This window comes from Rutilus rutilus (assembly GCF_951802725.1).
Source record: "Rutilus rutilus genome assembly, chromosome: 15".
Taxonomy (NCBI): Eukaryota; Metazoa; Chordata; class Actinopteri; order Cypriniformes; family Leuciscidae; genus Rutilus; species Rutilus rutilus.
In genome coordinates, this window is record NC_140220.1 from 11,158,650 (window position 1) to 11,183,221 (window position 24,572).

The following is a 24,572-nucleotide window of genomic DNA, read 5'->3' on the forward strand; positions in this document are numbered from 1 at the left end:
CTGCATTTGGCATTGTGTGTGGACTGCCTGCCGCCCTTTCTTTAAGATGGGAATGCCTCATTCATTAGTAATCGAGTGGCTATTTCAAGAGGTGAGTCCACGATCAGCAAGGGCTTTGAATCGCGCGTGTTCTTAAAATTAGCCCCCACCCACCCAGCCAGTATTTCCCCGTCGTGCCTCCTTCCATGCACACAGCAGCACATGGTTACAATCAAGCCCATAAATCAGGCGCCTCCGATCGAATAGTCCGAATTAAGCACACATGCACATCAGACAGGGGCTGCTGGCTGCTGTTGCAGCAGAAGAAGCGAGGGAAACAGTCACACATCAGGGGGAGGGATGGAACCAAAAAGCCTCTATAGTGATCAATATCTGACTGTCTTGTTGCAAATCGCTGCAGTGCTTCACAGGTGTAGTGAGTATTCTCATACGGATTGACTGAACTGGAGCCACATGTCACATGTGCTTCATAGGAAGAACCGGGGCATCATCTGCTGCAAGCTGGATCTGGAGGAGGATGCTGCGGCAAGTGATACACAGAGGGCTGAAAGCTTCTTTCTACTGGCTGGGTTTGTTCGTGAGTAGGCATCCGGTGTTCTTCCTCACCGTCCCCGCAGTCCTGACCATTATTTTCGGATCCACGGTGCTGAGCCGGTTTAAGCCCGAAACGGACCTGGAGATCCTGGTCGCCCCGACGCACAGCCTCGCGAAGATCGAGAGGAGTCTCGCCAACAGCCTCTTCCCCATCGACCAGTCCAAGCACAAGCTGTACTCGGACCTGCACACCCCCGGCAGATATGGCAGACTCATTCTACTGGCCCAATCCGGGGGAAATATCCTGGAACTGGCCGAGCAGGTGCTCCAGGTGCACAAGAAGGTCCTGGATATGCGTGTCAATTATAAAGGCTTCAATTACACTTTCGCGCATCTCTGTGTCCTGAGCCACCGGGACAAGAGATGCCTCCTGGATGATATCATCACCATATTCGAAGACATTCGCTTAGCTGTTCTGTCTAACAGCACTTTTTCCAAGGTCCCCGTGAGCTATCCAAATACAACGTTAAAGGTAAGAGACATATATTGTCTGGAGTACAGCGGCTGTGTGCTTCAAAACCTCGCGAGCCGCCTAACGAGACAGCGGTTTTTTTTCGAGGGCTTTGAGACGCAGCCTTTGTGTGCGATGGATCGACATTGCAACAATGAAACTGCAAAAAGGGAGCTCGGCATATTGCGACTGTGCCTCATAAAACATTACGAAACGATCAGAATTATGAATAGACCCAATTCTGCTGTATTCTAGTATGTGCAACATCTGAATCAGCTGCATAGTTCTCCAGCACTGCACTCTGAGGCTGGTCATGCAATGTACACTAAAAAACACTTGCAGAATCTAGACTTTTTTCTTTTATTCTTTTTTTTTTTTCACAACAGATATGTTAGAGGACGTACCTTCCTTGAGCACTATATCTAATAAATAAAATGATGGCAACAGATAAGCAGTACTATTAATTAAACAACTGTTTAGAATGAGTAGGCTATCAATCAGAGATGAGCTGCATTAAAACAAATGATTCAACTTGAAACAGATAACTAAAATATTGAGTTAATTGGAATTACAAGAGCTACTAACAATTATTAATGTAAATCACTGGTAAGTTCCTCTAAGAAGGTTTCTTAAGTTGTATTCACTCAAAAAAAGTTTTTAAAGCAAATTTCCCCTTTATGTGTGAATGTTTAGAGAATCAGTTATGGAACAAAAATGCCTTAAAACACTACACTCATATCAATCAACTAACTGATCATTTAAGAGGAACAAATACATGCTATCATGCTAAAGACAACAAGTTTCTGAATATGACAATAAACCAACAACAGTTTTTTGGGGAAAAAGTCAAACCATATTATTATTTCAGGCCCCACTGCATGATGGGAAGACCAGCTCTGGAAATGTGAGCTTAAGGTGCGTTTATATGAGAAATGCTTGTAAACAGAAATGCTTATATTCATCAATAATCTAATTGGAATTATTCAAACAGAATAAACATTAGTATGTAGTAGTATATTTATATGCCAAATTTTGATCATAAAAATGTGAACATAATTCTGTCAAATAGTTTATAGTTTTCATTTTAATGATCAACAGTAGCACAGAATCATTTTTTGCAGTGTATTGCTCATTGTTAAATTTCAAATGACCTTAACTGAGACTGAATATTTGAGACCTATAAAACAGTCTTCAAAAATGCTGCACTACCCACAGACGTAAGACTAAATAAAACACAACAGTGCAGCAAGCCATTGTTTTCCCAAGCTTACATCAGTAGGAGTAGGAGTAGGAGCACGATCCGTGTGAATGAGGCGCTCACTGTGGCCTCTACAAGAACTCATTCAAATTGTGCCAGTCTTTTTCAGAAAATCTTGAGGCTGTATTTCTGCATCCAAGGCTGCATCACTCACTCAGCATAGGGCGATGCACTGTCCAGCTCATTATTGGATGCTGAAATGTTAGGACTACGGAGCAAAATACAATAACTTTCAGTCTTCTCTGGATTTTATTCATTCTGCATTCTTTTGGTGCAAAACTGATGCCGTTCAACGGTGGAGATTGTCTTAACACCTTAATCTAGATTCATGCCGTGGTTTGAAATCAGCTTGTGTTTTCTTCTGGCCTGTTTTGCTTGTCTGACATTTAGCTAAAAGACACTTAGTTCACACTGCTTCCTCGAGAAAGTTTTTTTTTTTTTTTTTTTTGAAATGGAAGACAATTTTAATACTTTGTTGAAGTGTGTAAAATCCATTCAAATACCAGAACAAATCCACACCAACAAAGCTGCTTATTAACTGGTTTGCTGATTCTGCAAGTCAAACATGCTTATAATGTGGAATTAATATTAAGTTGCAGCCAGGAGTTGGAGTAGGAAAACTCTGCACTCTGTGCAGTTTACAAATTTATAGTTTAAAAATGAATATTGGTTTATTAACCAGAGATGTATGATTTTATAGGATGTATTTCATTTTTATATATTATATTTAAGGTATATGGATTAAAGTTGCAATTTTAAAATGTTTTACAATCTGTACATGGCTGCTATTGCTATTTCTTCCAGCAGCCTGTACTACAGAGCTTAATCCTCAGATGTTCCAAGCGTACCAATTATTCAACATTTCTGGACGGCAGTTGATTTACACTGATTGCAAAGATTGTATTCAAATGGGATTTCACTCATAACAGTTTCCTTTACTGAATGAAATAAATTAGTAACCGCTTTGTTTTGGCCCTAGGATGGTCGGGTGTCCTTTATTGGCCATCAGCTGGGCGGCGTGGCTGTGTCCGCAAATAGCCGGGACCAACAGGTCAAGTTTGCTCGCGCCATCCAAATCACCTACTACCTCCGTAACCTTGGCCCAGTGGTGCAGGACATCATTGCTGAAAAGTGGGAGAGTGAATTCTGTAAGCTGGTGCACCAGCTGGCTACAGACAGCGAGGAGCTGCAAATTCAGTCGCTTACGTCCTTCAGCTTATGGCGGGACTTCCACAAGACAGGAGTACTGGCCAAGAGTGAGGTACTGGTCAGCTTGGTGCTGGTGCTCCTGGCAGCCACCATCTCCAGCTCTATGCGGGACTGCTTGCGCGGGAAACCCTTCCTGGGCCTGTTGGGTGTCCTCACCATATGCATCGCCAACGTGACGGCAGCTGGGATTTTTTTCATCTCTGATGGGAAATTTAACTCTACGCTGCTTGGGATCCCCTTTTTTGCCATGGGTAAGTGCGGCTTTGTTCACGGATACTGTGGTGATTGCATGTAGGATTATTATAATTGCTGTGTGATTCCTCTGGAGGAGTTGGTGGTGGTGGTGTGTGTGGGGGTGTGTGTGTGCGTGGGGGGGGGGGGGGGGGGGTTTGAGTGTAATTGTTTTCCACAGCAGTCATCAGGGTCAGTGCTTTTGCAACAATGGGCTTCATCGTTACAGAAGGAGAATTTGTGATATAAGGAATAGAAATGGAAGATAATTAGAGGCCAACATTTTTGTGATACAATGGAAAATCTTTCAATGTTTGCCTGAAAATCCAAACCGATGGTAAAGAATGTCAAGTTAAAATGAATGAAAATTGATGTAGCATTAACATTACTCTGCAAATCTCATTGATGGTATAGTTAATGTACCACTTATGATAGACCATTGAATGTCTGAGTAAATTGTTGGCACTTTTACATAGAACAATCACTGATGTAGAGCAGTGGTTCTAACAGAAAGACTCAGAGAGCAGGTGAACGTTTACATGGTATGTATACCATGGTATATATAAAGTATTGACAAGTGGTAGTGATCTACAATGATTCATGTCTAGTTGTATAGAAAAGTTATTTGGCATAGGCCCCGTCCTTGGTCCAAGTCCTGGGGGATGCAGATTTGGCTGATCCTGCCTCAAGATGAAGACAGGGGCAAAGTCTACCCCTGACGGATGGACAGGGACCAACCTGGTGGTGGTAGGGAACATGAGCGTCATCAACTGCGAACGTAAAGCAGAGAGTTCAGTACTTATATACTCCAAATGTCAAGCAGTGATAATTTGGCCATACCTAATATTTATGAATGAATGCAGTGGCATTAGAGTCTTCCTGGTAGAACTTACACTAAAGCTATCATTTCTCACCTAGTGGTTCATCAACAGAAAAAACAAAAACAATAAAAAAGCAAAGCTATAAGTAACATTATGCAACTAAATATGTAATTGTGTTTGGTTAGGATAGCAAAATGAAACAGAGAGAACACTTTCCACATATAGTTTGTTGTTGACGTCACATATCGTGCATCCAATCAAATTTTGTGGGGTTTAAATATTCATGTAACTGGGTAAAACCACCTTGCCAAATCAGGCTGATGACAAAAACCCTCATTCGCGAAAACCATGAACAAAGCTTTGCAAGGTAAAACCACCATACTGCAATATACGTAGGCCTGTGGATGACTGGCACCAGTGTTCTAATGTGTTCCTACAGAAAATGTTAATATTCAGTTTAACAGTACGATTGCGAGTGTGATGTTGCTTTTATACGTTAAACTGTTCAGTGAACAAGTAGTTATTTTTGAATAACTTACATTTAAAAAAAGAGTATTGCTCGTATTTTTGCTTTGCCAATGGAAATAGTTCCAACGAAATCAACCATCTCTGAGGAACACGCAGTAGTGGTGTTTAGTACCTAAATGAATAATTGTTTTAAACGATGAGCGAATGATTCAATGACTCTTTCCTCCCTAAAATGGATTGGTGTTTTTCAACTTATCTGTTTATTGAATGATTCATTGACTCATTCAGTCGTCTTTTTCTTGAACGAACCACTGTTTCGAATGAATCGGCTCACATAAAGTCAGGTAACTGTCACAGAAAAATAAGTGGATAAGCAGAAAGATGAAGAGTAATATAGAAAAATACATTGATTTCAATATTAGATTTTTATGATATTTTGTTTATTTTTGTATAATTTTCTTGGTGACTTGATGACCAATGTAAAATCTGGTCTCCTCCATAATACACATGCTTGGCTTAAACTTATTCCAATATTAATCATGTAAATCCAAAACGTGATATTAGATAACAAACACCTGTCATTGCACCAATTATTGCAGTGTGAATCTAAAGGAACATTTTAATCTGCAGAATTAGATCATTTTCTTTCTATTGTTCATGCATTTGGGGAGAATAATAAGGAACAGTCATTCATTTCCAACAGTGCTATGTTCTTTCTGCTGTGTTATTTTTGTGGACCCCTGGGAACACAATCTAGCAAGCTAAAACAAACTTGAAAATTTAACGAACTCCAAACTCAACACATCTCGCAGGTGTTAAAAACACCCTTAGATTTTACACCTGTCTAGGTTGCATTAGATGCCCTTAGGTGACGACTGTCACAACCCGCAACTGAGTGGAACTAATTAGCTTTGGATTTAAAGTACGTCAATTTGTTTTCTCCCATGGAGGTAGAATCATGATTCTCTCAAAACAAGGATATACAGGGTGCAAAAGCACAATTACAACCTGCGGAGAGTAACCGCTTACAGCTTCTTCTTATTCTCTGCGATGGGTTTGGTTATTGTAGCAACGCAATAGAATAATCAACCAACAACTACATGTGGCTTCCTAATTAAAGAAGACGGAAACATTGTCAGTAGAGAGACTGACTGTACTGTAGGATTTTATGATCATGAATGTCCTTGTGGAGCTTGTGGATCAAAGGTAATAATGCTTGGTGCTGTTCTGTATACTGACCTCTTAAGCTTCAGCCAGCCATTTACGGTGTCCCTAATGATCTGGACCCCTCAGATGCTCAGTCTTATTGTAAAGCTAGCCCAGCGTGGAAGATTAATTGCTCCCTGACCACTAGATTTTGAGCTCTTTGCAGGAGGACCTGTGATTTACTATGCTTTGCATTTGAGCTTCACGGGAAGGACAATCTGGAGAAATAGATTTTGTCCCGCCGGTGAAGATGAATGTTGACACTCTACACGGCACATCACAATGTGCTGCGGGGTCCCCGGGGTGGCTCTGTTTGGTTGGCGAAGTGACAATGGATTCAAGTTTGTGGATGATACTCAAATGAAACTGTGGCCTGTTCCTCACACACATTTAAAGTATGGCTTCAGAAGTCTTGGAATATAGTGCTTAAGTCGTTTGGACTAGTTTTATGCTGTCCTCTGGTACTTTTTAGACAGACGTGGTCACTATGAGCTAAATAAAAAATTCTGGTAACATTTTACTTAATGTATACTGCATTATAAAGGTATTCATAATGTACATCATAATGCATTATATATCTTTTCATAAATAATTGTAACCAAAGCTAAAATGCATTATATATTTTTTGCAGATTCCTTGTTAATCTTAAATTGGTGGTTTGTTATGCGTTTTAACGCATTATACTTTCTAAAGGTGTAACAATGAATAGATAATTATTATAATGTATTAAAACTGCGATAACAATTCATCTTGAGACCATGTATATAAGGTGCATTACAAGGCACAATTAATGCATTAAAAATACTTTTATAATTTATTATATATAATTAAAGTGTTACCAAAATGTATCTTTAATGGGACAAGAAGGTTGGAACCACATAAGGGTGAGTAAACAATGACAGAATGTTCATTTTAGGGTGAACTGTCCCTTTTAAAGGACTTGGCAGAAGATGGATGCTCTGCAGAAAACAATGTGTGACACTGTTGTCTGAGACAATGAATGGAGTGTGCGCTATACCTTCACTTTAAATTTAGAGGTTATTTTTATTCAGACGCATACAGCAAGGGCCTATTTATAGACTTGCTTCCTGCCACACATCTTAGCGGCGGATGCTTTGTTCTGCTGGGACAAATGACAGGATAGGAAATCAATGTCAAAGTACGCACTCACCTCTTGATCTCAATGTATGTACAGTAAAGCGGCTTGCTGTTGTCTCTGTTTACGTACTGCATGATGAGCCTTGATCATGACAATCATAGAAATTATAAGGCTATAGTTCTTATACTAGCACAGTTATTTTAGATATTTCAAAATACAATTAAATATATTTAAATGTAAGGGATAGGATTTTTCACTCACACAAGAAATGAAAATTTCTGTCATTATTTACTCACACTGTTGTCTTTTCATATGCTACAAAAATATATTTTTTAAAGAATCTTCAGACAGCCAAAAAAGGGTTATATAATTATTATAGTATAATTAGTGTATTATAGTATAATTTAGTATAATTATTTAACCGTTTTATATCAGAAAGAAAATCCACTGTAAATCGTGCAAGTAGTTTTAACATTTCAATCTGTGGTTCCTTCACCCTCTCCAAAAATAGTCTGATCTTCTGCTCTGCTGAACGTTCTGAAACTGAACAGATGCGAGAAGTTCATGTGGTGAGCGAGTCATGTTGACAGCAAAGAAATGAAAATTCATAAAAGAAAAAGAAAGATGAAGCCAGAAACAGGCATAGGTTACTCAAAAATGAAAATTCTGTCATCATTTACTCACCATCAAGTCGTACCAAACCTGTATGAATTTCTTTCTTCTGTTGAAAACAAAAGAAGATACAGTATTTTAAAGAATGTCGGCAACCAAACAGTTGATGGGCCCCATTGACTTCCATGGTATTTTTTTTCTTCAAACAGACCATTGGTGCAAATGCTGATTAATTTCTCATGTCTTCACATCATTGAAATTAAGTGGACAAAGACCTGTTTATAATTGCTATTCTGTCCTTAAATTTTAGCAGCTCATTTACAATTTGTTTACCTATTGAGTAAAATCCAACATGCTAAATCTTTCAAATTTAACAAAGAAAACATTGCTGCACCTTTAGATTGATTTCTTACATCCAAATGAGCACATATTTTTTATGTAATTTAACTAAAATAGAGTTATGATAGAGAATTGATAAGCATAAGAAATTAGATCAGTTATAAAAGAAAAAATATGAAAGATAATAACACAGACAAACACAAAAAAAAGATTTAGTCAAAATTATAGGACAAAGATGACTAGATGTTAGAGAACTCTGACATTTTGTCATCCACACGCTACTTGTAAAAAACTATTGGAAAAGCAACAAACAGCTGTTTGAAAAAAACATCTGAGTTATGCTACTAATTGTAGCATATGAGCATGCAATGTAGTTAAATGTGGGTTTAAAGGTGCATATATCTGTCATGAGCCATATTGTAAATGTGTGTGTGTGTGTGTGTGTGTGTGTGTGCACTCGCAGTGGTGTAGTCACTCCCCAGCATGTCAGTTCTATTGATCGAGCTCATTTAGGGCCACAGACTGTGGAACAGCATGTGCCCTGGGATCTGGATCATCTCCTTGCAATTCTCTCCACACAAGCATGATTGTGCCTGGTCATGGCTAACACACATTCACTGTGCCTGGGAAGCCCAATCCCGTCTCAATCACCATTCCAGAAAAAAACTTGTAGAACCACCAACATTTACAGCAGACCTTTGCTGTCTCCCTCTGGAAAATGATGGGGTGTTAGTAGATTGAAAACTGACCATGTTGAATGCCATTGATTTGCCTTAGTGCTAGAAGGCAAGAGCAAGTCGTGGGGAAGAGATTAGGGCTCTTACCAATGAACTACTTATCACAAATGTCTTCAAGGATCACATATTACATGCCATTAAGCCTGTGGCTGGATAATTTGCCATTGTCAGGAGGAAGAATCAGGGTGAGAAAGGTTTGTTGGACATCATAAGCCAAGAGAAAATATTCATTTGCATATTTGTTCAGGCATGTGCCACTACTGAATCAGTGCATGAAATAGAAATAGTAACAGACGTCCTGCTATTCTTCTGCCTTCCTCCGTTTGTCATTAATATTACAGTCCTTTTATCTTTCAGTTGTATGATTTATGTTTCACAGGGTTTTTTTCTGATTGAAAAAATTATGCAAGATTGGAAATTACGGGAATGGATTTTTTTCATTTAGTGGCGTTGTTCAAGTGAAATAATTTGCATTAAAAATGCAAGAGTGCTTTGGATTAAAGCTGTTTGAACCTGACGATATTTTTACTGTCATTTTTAAGCTGCTATACCACTAAAAGGAAAAGTGCTGTTTTTAGTGTGGGAGTGCAGTTGAAATAGATCTTCCGGTGAAGGCCTTGAACACACTGACGTATGCTGACAGTGGCATGTTTTACAAAGACATGAAATACTGTCAGATTGTAAGGTAGATACTCCCATGAGTTTTTGTATCTGAAGCCACGGCATATAGAAACTGAGTGGCGTTAAAGGGCTATGCATGAGCAATTCAACCATTTCCATGATTGCTGCTTTCCATTTAGGATTGATATATTGTTTAAAATGGTACTACTGTTGTTTCTACTGTATGTTGTAGTTTTTTTTATATCAATGTAGCATCATTATTTTGTGCAAAACTGATCATATTTCTGTCAATTCTGAAATAGTGTGGCCCACATAGCACAATAAATCCAGGGCGTTTTGTTCAGGTCATTTGGCATCTCAGCAGAAAAGTAGGCCAAAAGAAAGATCTGAAAGTTTTAACTATTCATTCACAATGGATATAAAGCTCAAACTTTTTATTGGTCTACTTTTATTGGACATCCTTTTTCATATGTGAATACTTTGTACTTTCTCTTGGATATTTTTAGATTTGTTCTTTATGTTCAGCTTAAGAGATCTTAGGGCAGTTTCTTCAGTCTTATTTATAGGTCTATTGATCATTTCTGATTTAATTTTTTAAGGAAAGATAAAGATAACTCATTGTCACCTAACAGAATGCATTTACAGTACTGTTATGTTGTTGTTTGACAGTAAACATTTCAAATAAATGCTGATCTTTTGAACTTTCTATTCATCAAAGAATTTTCAAAACTTTTAAATATATCCAAACAGAAATGAGTTCTTTTAAATTGTAACTATCTCACAGTATTACTGTATATTTTTAATCAAATAGATGCAGCATTGGTGAGCATAAGAGACTTAACAACCCCAGACTTTTGAACTGTAGAGTATTTTACTACAATTCTGTTAAAATTCCATCTTGAAAATCTTAGGTTATACATTGAAACTTATCCATTGCCAAACACAACTAAATGATGGTTCGGAGAGTCAACAGCAAGACTGATGAGGTCCACTCCAATGAAATTACGTGCGAGTAACTCGAGCCCTCTGCTGATTTACATGCAGTGCGTTTGCACAAGCCTTTTCATTAGCAGCAGCAGATGCAGCAGATGTGTGGGGTGCCACAAAAAGCAGCAGCCATTCAATACAACGACAGGAGTGTCACACCATTCTCTCCATCTTCTGACTGCAATCGTTTGACTGGCTCTGCAAAGCGCTCAGCTCTCTACTTTGGCACTGTTGTGTTGAGTTTTGTGCAAATTGCACACCTAATCCTTAGCAGCGGGATTAACGGTGTGCTGTGATGTGTGCCGTGTTAAGATAAGGACATGTTCACTGTCAAACGAGATGCTAATTTTGGGCACTTTTGTAATCCAGCGTTCTCAGCATGTTTTATTTTTATTTTTTGAATGAGCAGCACTGCCTTCAATACTGATAATGTCATGAGACAAAATGAAGCGTGAACAGTAAAATAAAAAATTTCTGTATGTTTTTTTTTTTTTTTTTTTGGTCTTTGTTTCCACTACAAAACTTACCTTAAAGCATTTGAGAAGCTTTTCCTTTAAATTTTTGAGAAATAAAATTGTGTAAGATAATAAGGCTTGTTTTCCTTGTTTTATGCATAAACTGAAAAATGGAGTTTGTTATATTTTTACGAACAGAAATACCGGAAAATGATTTTGTGATATGATAGATAAAAAGTACAATAAATCAAGATATTTTTGTTGTGACATTTGTACCATGGTATCAGATGTAATACCATGCTTCTTTAATTTAACACATTATGGTATGGTACTAAATGACATCCAAATTACTGTAACATGATATTTGGTACTACAATATACTTTATATGACACCATGGTAATACCATGTTGCATGTCCAAAAATTTTTTGGTAATACCATTATACCATTTGGAAATAAATAAATGTACAAAAAATACTGCACTACTTCTTGAATAGCTGTTCAGAGGATATATAGTCTATTGTACGTGTCTTGTCACTGCAGCACAGAAATACTGACACAGTATGGAAATCTGTGCAATATTTTTCCCATCTTCTGTCACAACTGGACATGCTTTATTGGAGGTGTACGAAGGGTCCATCCGTAGGGTGTTTTCCTGCAAGTGATGGATGTGTTTGCAGCTGCTCTGGTGCTGAAGTTTTAAAGCAGTAATTTTGTTTAATGACTCACTGCATTGCAGCGAGAGAGGTGATGCAGCTCTTTATATTAAAGCCATGGCTTCAGAGTAGCTTTCCTCTAGCCGGTGCCGACTAGAACTGTCCACAGGAGGCCTGTGACAAACTGCCCTCTTTAGCTATGTGGAATGTTGTACCTGTCCACCAGCACCCAGAGACATGAGGAACAGCCCTTTATTTCCTACCGTACCCCTTGTGAGACGTGCAGGGAACATTTCGGTTCAGTTCCCCAGGTGTTCTCTCAAAGTAGCATGGGAAAAACTCTGGGGGAAGGAATTCGCTACGAATGAATTGCGCCCACTGTTTATTTGTGCACGCTGTCTGTATTGTTTCAGTGCCCGATTCACTAAAGGAATTATGCTAATCCTGTAACACACAAACCCAACACAATTTTCCGCAGTGCAATTCCTCCTAAGTTTTAGGTTTGTAGGATGCTTTTTCCACAATCCAGTCTACAACACTGGGATGAATCTACTTTTGTAATACACTGTCAAAAAAAAAATAATATATATATATATATATATATATATATATATATATATATATATATATATATATATATATATATATATTAGAGTATATTGTACAAGAAAATACTCTTTCAGTCTTTCTCCTTTAATTTAATGTTACTTGCCATTTGTTTCAAATTATTTGTGAAATTTACTAGAATTTCCAATTTCTAAGTTAATCCTACATAATTGTTTTCCCTGTGTACTGGGAGTGTACTCAACTAGCATTGTTGGGAAGTAACTAACAAACGTAATGTCTACTAACTTAACTACTTTTTTTCAGATGCATAATAGTATATCATCTATAATAGTGTTTCTTTTTTCTCTCTCTCATCTATTTCTGGAAAGACTACTAGTGAGCAGTTCGTTCAGGCAGTTCATAAATTCATAAATGAAATACATATTTGAGCCCTCTTATATGGTTTAGACTTAGTTACGTAAATTAGGGTATTTTGTTGTATTTACTATAAATGTACCTGTTCAAATTTAGATTTGTTTCAATCATGACAACACTCTGAATTGTTTTATCATGTTATTGAATATGGCAATGTTAATGTATTTGTCTTGGCGGACTAGATCTGCTACGCTGCTGCTGTTGATTATTGCAGCTGCTGCAGTGCAAGTGAAGACTTGCTGCTAAAAGATTCACAGACATGCTTCTGTGAGCAGGTAAGATGCTGCTGCAGCATAAATGGAAATACATAGGGACCTATCTTGCACCCAGCGCAATTGACTTTGTACACCGACGCATGTATCATTCCTATTTTGCACCCGCGCACAGCGGACTTTTCCCTCCACAGACGCACGCCGGTAAACTAGGAAATACACTTGCTCTCCCTGGGGCGGTTCAGCACAAAGAGGAGGCGTGTTCCGGCCCAAACGTTCCCTGATGCTATTTTGCAGGTTTAGAAAACAATTCCACCACTGACCAGGAAAAACCTAGTCTTAAGTCAGTGGCGCGTTGCGCATGTTATTCATATGCTCTTTTAAGGGCGCATGCTTGGCCATAATCAATGTAGCGTGTGCGTGCGCATGCACTTTGCTTATCTCATCTACACAGTAAATCATACATTATTACAAGGAAAAATATTAGGTCTTGTAGGTCTTGATAAGCCTAGAGCTTCTACCTATCCCTTTTCGAACAGTGTGATTATTTTGCTAAAAAAAAAGTTTTGTTTTTCTTGTTTTTGTTTTATTTTTTATTGATGGATATTTCATGTGTTGCTGTCTTTGGTTTAATTTATTTTTTAATTGTTTGAAATAAAGATTTCATTCATTCATTCATTCATTCATATAACACACGAGGGAAATCATTGTTGTGTCCATGAAGATGTGAAAAAATAGGCATAAATCTAGCTTACACATTTACCCAAATTATGATACGCCTGTTTAACCGAAGCTAATTTGGGTGGAGTTTCTCCCATCCCCATACAATGTCACTTCTCTGTGTTTTACGGCCCTGACGAGAACGTCTGTCTCCTCGGCTGTGAACCGCTCCTGGCGTGTGTCTGGCAAATCCACCGTTATAATATAAATCCGCCATGGAACAAGCGCGCCTGCTCTTAAAGGGAATGTGAGATGACGCTCTGATTGGTTTATTTCACGTTACGCCCAAACCACACCTATGAATAATGAAGCTACTTCAGACCAACCCATTTTAGATTTGCGTCGGGCGCAAGAGTCATTTATCCCACCGGTATAATAGCAACAGCGCCCAAGACCCGCCCACAAAGTTACTTGCGTTTCGCGCTTGATACTTGCGTTTCAGATCATTAAAATAGGGCCCATACAGTAAATAAATCCCATAGCAGATCTAGGCAGGTGGAGCTGGGGAGGTGGAGGGTTTCAGAGAAACTCTGCATGTTACAGGACTAGACTACAGCAAACAATGAACCAGACTATTTAAAGCCTATTTTGAGCAAGTAATCAAATTGGCTGCACAGTCAGCTTGTGCCATGCAGTAATGATTTGATTGCTTGCAGATTGCTTGTAAAGGAATCACCCTGCTCCCTCTAGAGTTTCATGACTAAACTAGATATTTATTTTTATATAAATCATGGAAACACTGTACAATAAGGTTACATTTGTTAAAGGGGAACTTGGCAACTATTTCAATCCGTTTAGAAATCATTTGGATGGTTAAATAACCTGTTCTGGTGAGAATGGTGACTTCCCGCACCCCCCAGCGTTCATTGGCAGAAAACTAACCTTGCAACATGGGGATTAACGTCCCGGTAAATTGGAAATAGGAAGTCTCGTGAGAAACACAAACTGCTTTACGGCAATTCAACATAAACACACACGCCATATGATACTGTGTATGATGTATTACCCACCTCGGTAGACTTAGATCCACACGATAAAGTTGGCCGGCTCCCATAATAACAAATGCACATGAGCAGCGGTAGAAAGGGGGATGAGGTTTTTTTACTACAGTGTTGTGAAATATACGGGCCACAGCTGTAGGGGGAGCTCGTTGAGAAAACACGCGACAACAAAAGGGAAAATCAGCGAGGAAATGGCTAGAGTTGCCATGTTCCCCTTTAACATGCATTACATGTGTACATTTCTATATTTACTAATACATTTTGTTAAATCAAAAGTTGTATCTGTTAACATTAGTTAATGCACTATGAAGTAATATGAAAGTCAATAAATGCTATAATAATATATTAGCCTACTCATAGTTAGTTCATGTTAACTAATGCATTAATATTGTTAACATTGAGACCTTATTGTAAAATGTTTACTAAATTATAATTTTTAACAATAAGTTATATAATAAGTAACTAGTTTTTCAAACAGTATCTTGGCTGTAGTTGAACTAAATAGGCCTAATGCTTAAATTGTAGCTTGGCAATCTACACTTTCAAAGCTTCTCCAAAATTGTCATCTACAATTTATATACAGTTATATTGCTCTTCTCCATCACTTGATGAATAAGTGAGTTTTGTGATTAAAATGTAATAAACATAATTTGGATAGAAAGGTGTGTTTGTGATGAAAAGAATGCCAGTTACTTAATTTTAGCATTTTCCATCTAGTGAACATGGATTGCAGATGGATCGTGAAAAAGTATTTGCACTTAAATACTGTGTATAAAAATATTGCACCCGTTTAGTAAGTTCACTCTTAGATGTCCTGTTGTATGTGAATAATATACAGTATGATAATGTTGAAGTATGAGGGTGAAGTAAATGTTTGTATGTCAGGGACAGCAATGGGTCACTCCCCCCTCTATGTTCAGGAGCATTCATGGTCCCCGTTGCCCTATTAGGCAAGTGCTGGTCAACTTAAATCATCAGATGTTGTGGAAATGGTTTTATTTGAAATACCTCAATATTGTGTCTTACTGTGCATGTGATTTATAACCGGCAGGAGTAGGCCTCCCTCGTGTCATCTCATGGCTTTGTATTTTCTGTTTTGAATGCACTCTATTTGCTGCTGCACTCCTTAACGTTTGCCGCTGCTGCTGCGGCAAAACATGTCAATCTTGTTTCAAGATGTCGGTTTCATACGCACTCCTCTAGTGGCCCCGATTTAATCTACACCCTTGAATGGATGGACCCCTTTTGACAGAGCTTGTTTGAATCACTGACATACAGTAGATGCTATTTTAGGAGTAAGCTTTTGCACACCATCACAAAGATGGAGAAAGAATGAAATCCTCCTTCAAAGGTGAAAAAAATAAAGCAACAGAATACATTTATAATGGTGAACATTTTTCTCATATTTGTTCAAGCAAATCCATAGCTCAGTGATTCTGAGCCTCCGCAGGGGGATCTTGGCAAGATTAAGGGTACGTTTACATGACAATGATGTACTAAACGGAAGCGTTTTTCCTTTGCATTTTTCGTGTACAGACGTTTGATCGTTGTCAAAACGAACCCGTTCACAAGGATCTGTGAAAACAATTAAAAACGCTGTATTATGCATCCCAGGCCAGTAGTTGGCGATGTCACTTTGTAAAGAAAAACTGCGCGCCTATAGACTGAACACTTAATACGCATGCGCATGACCATCACTGTTTTTGTAGTTTACATGGAGACGATGGGCCCTATTTTAACGATCTGAAACGCAAGTGTCAAGCGCAAAGCACAAGTAACTTTGTGGGCGGGTCTTGGGCGCTGTTGCTATTATACCGGCGGGATAAATGACTCTTGCGCCCGGCGCAAATCTAAAATGGGTTGGTCTGAAGTAGCTTCATTATTCATAGGTGTGGTTTGGGCGTAACGTGAAATAAACCAATCAGAGCGTCATCTCACATTCCCTTTAAGAGCAGGCGCGCTTGTTCCATGGCGGATTGATATTATTAGGGCTGTCAAAAGATTAATCGCGATTAATCGCATCCAAAATAAAAGTTTGTGTTTACATAATATATGTGTGTGTACTGTGTATAATTATTTTGTATATATCAATACACACACATGCATGTATATATTTAAGAAATATTTGCATACATATACTGTATATATTTATATATAATTTATATTATATATAAATATAATTTTGTTATATATAAATTACACATTTTTCTTAAATATATACAAGCATGTGTGTGTATTGATATATACAAAATAATTATACACAGTACACACACATATATTATGTAAACACAAACTTTTATTTTGGATGCGATTAATCGCGATTAATCTTTTGACAGCCCTAGATATTATAACGGTGGATTTGCCAGGTGTGCGCCAGGAGCGTTTCACAGCCGAGGAGACCGACGTTCTCGTCATGGCCGTAAAAGACAGAGAAGTGACATTGTATGGGGATGTAGCTTCATTATTCATAGGTGTGGTTTGGGCGTAACGTGAAATAAACCAATCAGAGCGACATCTCACATTCCCTTTAAGAGCAGGCGCGCTTGCAAGCTAGATGTATGCTTTTATAATAAACTGTCTATCTATCTATCTATCTATCTATCTATCTATCTATCTATCTATCGTAATAATGTATGATTTGCAAAAATGATAACTGCTGCGTCTGTGTGTAGATGAGAGAATCAAAGTGTATGTGCGTTGTGCACACGCTACATTGATTAAGGCCAAGCATACGCCCTTAAAATAGCATATGAATAACATGCGTTGCGCAACGCGCCACTGACTTTAAACTGTTTTTTTTCGGTCAGTGACGCAATTGTTGAAACCTGTAAAATAGCATGAGGGAACGTTTGCGCCGGAACACGCCTCCTCTTTGTGCTGAACCGCCCCAGGGAGCGCAAGTGTATTTTTTAGTTAACTGACGTGCGTCTGTGGAGGGAAAAGTCCGCTTTGCGCGGGTGCAAAATAGGAATGATACATGCGTCGGTGTACAAAGTCAATTGCGCTGGGTGCAAGATAGGTCCCGATAACTGTATTGTTTTCAAAAACTTGCACTGAATTCGGTTTTCAAAAGTTTGGATTTTCAGGCCCCCAAAATGCCGTTGTTGTGTAAATAAACGGCCAAAACGCATTAAAAGTTTTTAGTTGAAAATGGTGTCGTGTAAATAAACGGCCAAAACGCATTAAACGTTTTTTGTTGAAAATGGTGTTGTGTAAATAAACGGCCAACCACATTAAAAGTTTTTAGTTGAAAATGGTGTTGTGTAAACCTAAACCTATACAGAAATAAGGAAATATTAAAGTTACCAAAAGATCATAAGAATTAAAAACACCATCTTTTTTCTTTGTAATTAACAGCTTAACTCTTTTCTTTTACTTTAAGAAGTGGATCCGGCTATTTGAATAATAGAAACGTTAATGCTAAATGATAGTAGAGTATTTTTCCCTGGTTTGGTGTAGATGAAGGTAAGCTTCTCTGATGGGGTTGTTAGGCTGCTTAAAACTGCAAAAAAAACACTGATCTTAGCAGATGTGCAGTTGTTTAGTCATGTTTTATCTCTTTGTCCTGTTTCATCAGAGACTTTTAGAACTGAGCACATTTTCTTACTGCCCTTGACCAGCAGCCTGATGGCACTCCATTTATATTGTGGTGATTCATTGCACGGCACACACTGAAGAAATCGCCATGTCATTCTGATAAGGAGGAATTTTGTATTCCGTTTAGAATTACAATTCTAGTACTTCTCATTTGGAAGGTGATGACATCCAGACTCAGAACAGTAGAATGCTAATGCCAAGTAAAACTATCATCTTTGTGTTTTTGTTGTTATTTATAATGAATAATGTTATGATAAGTGCTTACAGCTCATCAGTAAGGCTCAAGTACCACTTCACTGGCACCAAACCAGAATGTATTTTAACTCATATCAACATTTATGAAATATTCCATGAGTGAAACTCATTTAAAAAAACAAAACAATTATGAGAAAGGACTTCTGTGACAGGCCAGCGGCAACATATTTGTTTCATATGCAAGATTAATAAAAAAAATAATGTGGAAGGTCATGCTTATTTATTTATTTATTTTTGCAGAAAACATTGTGGAGTTCAGTGTCTACATTTCCTGTGCATTCTGATGCAATTTGAGAAGTATATAATCTGTAATTTGTAACTGCATTTAATTGATACTGATTCCATTTCCATTAGCAAAGATGAAGTGAAACTTTCTTTATTACGAATTGGCACTCTTACATTTCTTTGCAGATTTTGAAAATAATAAATGGCACTCACTTCATGAATTTAATTAATCTTCTTAATTGGAGAATGCAAGAAAATTGCTCAAGCAGTGATGGTGCTTTTATGAGATGGCAGGGTCCGCAACTAATCACTAACTAAACTCCTCATACAATTGTTTTGTTGATCTATATAATTTGGCAAGTAGTGACCCATGTTCACACTCAGATGTCTGAATGTTTCATTTCTACCAAACTTTATGTTTAGTAGTTTCGCTTTTAATTGCCATTTAGCAGCTGCTTTACATTCAGAGCAGCTTCTTGTTATTGCAGGGACAGCCCTTTCAGAGCACCCTAAAGCTAAGTGTCTAGCTTAAAGGTATAGTGGAGGATCTTTCCGAATTTAAGATAAGACCCGCCCTCTCCACTTTTTGAATAAGTTTGATTGATTCACCAGAATGATTGACAATTAGGAAGACCAATAGTATAGGTGATCCACCCGGAAGTAAAAAATCCTCCGCTATACCTTTAAGTGTACTTGATGATAAAAAGCAAGATTGTGATGTTGGTACCCCTTTTTTGAGTACATGTTATTGAACATGCAGCCACCAGGTTACCACCAGCCCACCATGTAACCTCCGCATCTTGCAGATGAATTCACAGACTAATGGACTTCTTCTGCCCCTTAATAAAACTAAAAGCAAGGAAAGCCAGTCCATCTGACTCATTACATTGGCGTAATCCTTTATGGTTAATTAGGTTTTTCTCCATGTCTGTCAGCTCAATGAAAATTTATGATTTTGGAGAAAGAGGTAAGAGAGCAGTTTTTGTGACGCATTCTTGACAGTGACAGAGTGTGTAGAGACAGGCCGTGATGTCCTTGCTGAGTGAAATATTTAGTGGATGAAAGTCAAATGTATTATATGTCCAAAGGTGACGCTGTGCACATACAATAGATCTGATGTATGAGCTTGAGTGATCCCATAGGTGGATGCTAGAAGAGTAATTGAATTACTGCTCATCTTATAACTATCATGAAAGGTTTATTATTCCATAATGCACATTTAGTGGTTGACCATAATGTGTTTTTCAATGACCGATGACCATGCCAATATCTAGCCAATGGCTGAAAAAAACCCCTGATACAATGGGGTCCAAAATTCTGAGGGCACGTTGAAAACCTGGGATTCAAATTCTAATATAGAATTTTTTTTTTTTTTTTTTAAACAAAGAAACAACAAAAAAATGTATAAGAAAAAGTGAAGATTCTACACTGTTTGTTTACTCGATTTGTATGAACATTTAACTTAAATTGTAATGTCATTTGTAATGATTTTTATTAATAAAGAATAATACAAGATAGAAGCGTTTACACTAGTAATCTAAAACTAGTTTGGCCTCCACTGTATAAAATACGGTAACACTTTACAATAAGGTTCATTAGTAACCATTAGTTAATGTATTAACTAACATGAACTAACAATGAGCAATACATTTTTTTTATGTATAAAAATACAGTACAGTATTTATTAATCTTTGTTAATGTTAGTTAATAAAAATCCAGCTATTCATTGTTTTTTCAATTTAATCATGTCAAAAGCATGCACAACATTTTTGGAAATAAATGAGCAATCATACATGCGCATATATATGAGTGCATATATATGAGTGCTCATATATATACACACACGTCAGAAGTGCCCAAACGATTTAATGGGAAAGGCCAAAAATCAAACTTGTTGGAGAGATGTAGGCCGAAAGTAAATGCTGCATATATCCAACTATATTATATCAAACGTTACATTTTGTTAATTAAATTCATTTATATTCTGTACATTTTAATGCAATGATTAAAAAAAAAAAAACATTGTTAAAATAAAAAATAATATTTTTCCTATATTTCTCCTTTCTTGTGAACTTGGCATGGCTGGCCAAATAAACATCATGGGCCAACCTAGAATGGATATGTTTATTTTAATTAATTGAAATATTATAGGAACTTAATATTATTACAATTCACTGAAAAAATGTAAACAAACAAAAAAGTCTATTGTCTGCTGACACAGGTTGTTATTAGATTTAGGAACTGACACAACTATCACTTCTGGTAATCAGCCAAGTGAGCAGTTTTCAACCAATGCCAATAAATCACAAATTGAGCAATTAATCACCCTGGCTGATATATATCGGTCTTTCACTACTCATGTTGTAAATTTTTTGTAGATTATATTTATGCTGACATTGCTATGTAATCAAGTTTCTCTGTGAATTTTCCATGCATCAAATTATAAATTGCTGCTTCTTTGTTTTTCAGGACATGGAACAAAGGGTGTGTTTGAGCTTCTGGCAGGCTGGAGAAGAACTAGAGAGAGTTTGCCCTTCAAGGAGAGGGTGGCAGATGCGTTCGCTGACGTGATGGTGTGCTACACCATGACGAGCTCGCTCTATATTATCACCTTCGGCATGGGTGCCAGTCCTTTCACCAACATTGAATCTGTGAAGGTCTTTTGTCAGAGCATGTGTGTAGCAATCCTGGTGAACTACTTCTACGTGTTCTCGTTCTACGGCTCCTGCCTGGTGTTTGCCGGACAGCTGGAGCAAAACCGCTATCACAGCGTCTTCTGCTGCAAGATCCCCTCTGTGGAGTATCTGGACCGCCAGCCCACTTGGTTTAAGACCATGATGAGTGACGGCCATGACCTGTCTACACACCACGACAGTGTACCGTACCAGAACCACTTCATTCAGCACTTCCTGAGGGAGCATTACACAGAATGGATTACCAACACCTATGTCAAGCCTTTTGTGGTTATCCTCTACCTGATTTACGCCTCCTTTTCGTTCATGGGATGTTTACAAATCAGCGATGGCTCCAACATAATTAATCTGCTAGCTAGTAATTCGCCGAGTGTGTCATTCGCCCTGACTCAACAGAAATACTTTAGCAACTACAGTCCGGTGATTGGGTTTTACATCTACGAGCCCATTGAGTATTGGAACTCCACAGTGCAGGAGCACCTCAAGACACTGGGCCAGGGCTTTAATAAGATTTCATGGATCGATAATTACTTTCACTATCTGAGGGTTGTGAATGTCAGCGCATCAACCAAAAGTGATTTCATTAACATCCTCAAGACTTCTTTTCTGAGGAGCCCAGAATATCAACACTTTGTGGACGACATAATTTTCTCTAAAAACGGAGATGAGTACGACATCATCGCGTCTAAGATGTACTTGGTGGCCAGGACGACAGAGAAGACCAGGGAGGAGGTCGTGGAGTTGCTGGAGAGACTTCGACCTCTCTCCCTTATAAACAGCATCAAGTTCATCGTTTTCAACCCAACGTTCGTGTTCATGGACCGCTACAGTTCCTCCATCATCTCCCCCATCCTGACATCGGGTTTCAGCGTGCTCACTATTCTCATCCTCACCTTCTTCCTGGTCATTAACCCACTGGGGAACTTCTGGTTGATCTTGACCGTCACCTCAGTGGAACTGGGCGTCTTGGGTCTCATGACGCTCTGGAATGTAGACATGGACAGCATCTCTATCCTGTGCCTTATTTATACTCTCAACTTTGCCATGGATCACTGTGTCCCCCACCTCTACACGTTCGTACTGGCCACTGAGCACACACGGACTCAGTGCATCAAGATCTCTTTAGAGGAGCATGGGGCCGCCATTTTGCAGAACGCCTCTTGTTTTGTAATTGGGATAATGCCTCTTCTCTTTGTGCCTTCTAACCTGACCTATACACTGTTCAAGTGCTCCCTTCTCACAGCCGGCTGCACAGTGCTGCACTGTTTTGTCATCCTACCGGTGTTTTTGACATTCTTTCCACCCTCGAAGAAGCGGCACAAGAAAAAGAAACGGGCCAAACGGAAAGAGCGGGAAAGAGAGAGGGAGAGGGAGAGGGAGAGAGAGGAAATAGAGTGCATTGAAGTCAGGGAAAACCCAGATCATGTGACCAGTGTTTGATTGAAAGACGTGTGTGAACGTAAGTGATAAGAAATCAGCTCCCGTCCAGTAGGGGGCGACGCCAGGCAGCACTTCACAGGTCCAGAGGTGGCTGGGTCCGGCACTCTTGCTCCTGGGGTGACCCTTGCGACCCCAGCAATCAACAACAATGCTGTCCAGAGTAAAAAAAAAAATCCTTCTCACTCATGTCTTGTGCACCCTTCGTCCAGAACAGTGTATAGCATCTGCAGCTGCTAGCTTACGTTAGCCATTAACATGAAAGGTTTGAGCAAAAAGGTTGTCTGTATACATTAACAAATTCAGAAGACCAAAACTGAAGGCCTCCAAAAAATGTTAGCATGAATCTATATGCAGGTTGGACCTCTAGTGGTATTCCCAAGGGTTTTTCTTTGTTTTGTAAGAGTAAATATCACAACCAGGTACATTTGCTCTTATTTAGCACCAACATGAATCTTTTGTTTTTTAAACTGTTATGCATCTCACGTTCCTCCAGTCTTGTGCTTACATAATTAATCAAGACCAACTCTGTTTAAAAATAACTATGTGAAAAATAGTAGCAAACGGAAGTAGTGGTTTTCAGCTTCCATCAAATTATGCAACACTCTCCTACAAATAACACTTGGCATGCATTTATCACAAATGTCCTGTATCAAATTTAACAGTGTGTTTGCAATTTCTCTGGTAGCAGTTTCTTAGACTCGATCCCCGAGAGGTCCCACCTTATACCTAGAAAATATCCTCAGAGCAAAGCATTAATGGCCAATAGAATGAGTTACTGAGGACTGGAAAAGGTGTTCAGTGAAAGTACATTTGTCAAATTTGACATTTAGCTGCTATTCAGAATGTAATTTGTTCTACTCTTCTGAGTAAACAAACTGCGTCTGGAGGTGTAGAGTGTGTGTGAATCACTAAAATGTTTGCATAATATTAAACTGCATATGCCATTTAAAAAAGATTTTCCAAAACACCCAAGCGGCTCATTCGTGAGAAAAGAGACTTGTAGCATGTCTTAAATCTGCATTGCTATGGTCTGTTCGTTTACTTGCTTGTGTGTTTGCTTGTTACATTAACCACAAATCTGGTCATGAACCTGTTTGTGAAGTTCAACTGTGCAATGACAAAGAGATTAGAAAGTTTCCTTACTGTTGCTTTCTGTATTGTTATTTTGCACATTAGCCAGATTCACAGATGGCTGTCATCTAAAAAGATTCAGTATGTGTAAAAAAATAAGGGTAGATATAGTTTTTAAGTGTAGCATGTGTTTCGTCTGTATTTGTGCGTGTTTGCAGGGATGAGCAGTGCAGATGATATACACTGTGTTCACGTTGAAGAAATATCTTGCACAAATCACATAAAGGTATCAAGGTACATTCTGGTGGAAATTAGTATGTCTCTAATGTTTCAAGTATTGGCTCTCTTGCATCAGGCAATGTTACCGTATGTATTAGCAAAGTGCAATGTTATGTATTAGCAAAGTAGTCTCAGTTTTGATCTGTGGGGAATTTTTACATGTCACATATATATTTATTGGATATTTAAAGCACCAGTCAAACCTTATATGGCATAATGAAGCAACACAAAAGGTAATGTAGAAAATTTCAACATTAAAGGGTACATTTTGGTTCACCCAAAAATGAAAATTCCTTCATCATTAACTCTCATGTCGTTCCAAACCTGTTTGACTTCCGTTCTTCTGCAGAACACA

General features: G+C 38.3%; 1 protein-coding gene across 2 annotated transcripts; it reads left to right on the forward strand.

The window, feature by feature from the left end:
• ptchd4 (patched domain containing 4) lies at window positions 1–24,572 on the forward strand. 2 transcript variants are annotated; one of them, XM_084431449.1, is made up of 3 exons: window positions 1–1,066; window positions 3,283–3,763; window positions 21,204–24,572. In XM_084431449.1, exons 1-3 carry the CDS (start codon window positions 461–463, stop codon window positions 22,865–22,867), a joined length of 2,751 nt encoding a protein of 916 aa, XP_084287575.1. In that variant the 5' UTR covers window positions 1–460; the 3' UTR covers window positions 22,868–24,572. The 2 variants fall into 2 exon arrangements, with proteins under 2 accessions (XP_084287575.1, XP_084287574.1); XM_084431448.1 differs by having other exon boundaries at window positions 1–892.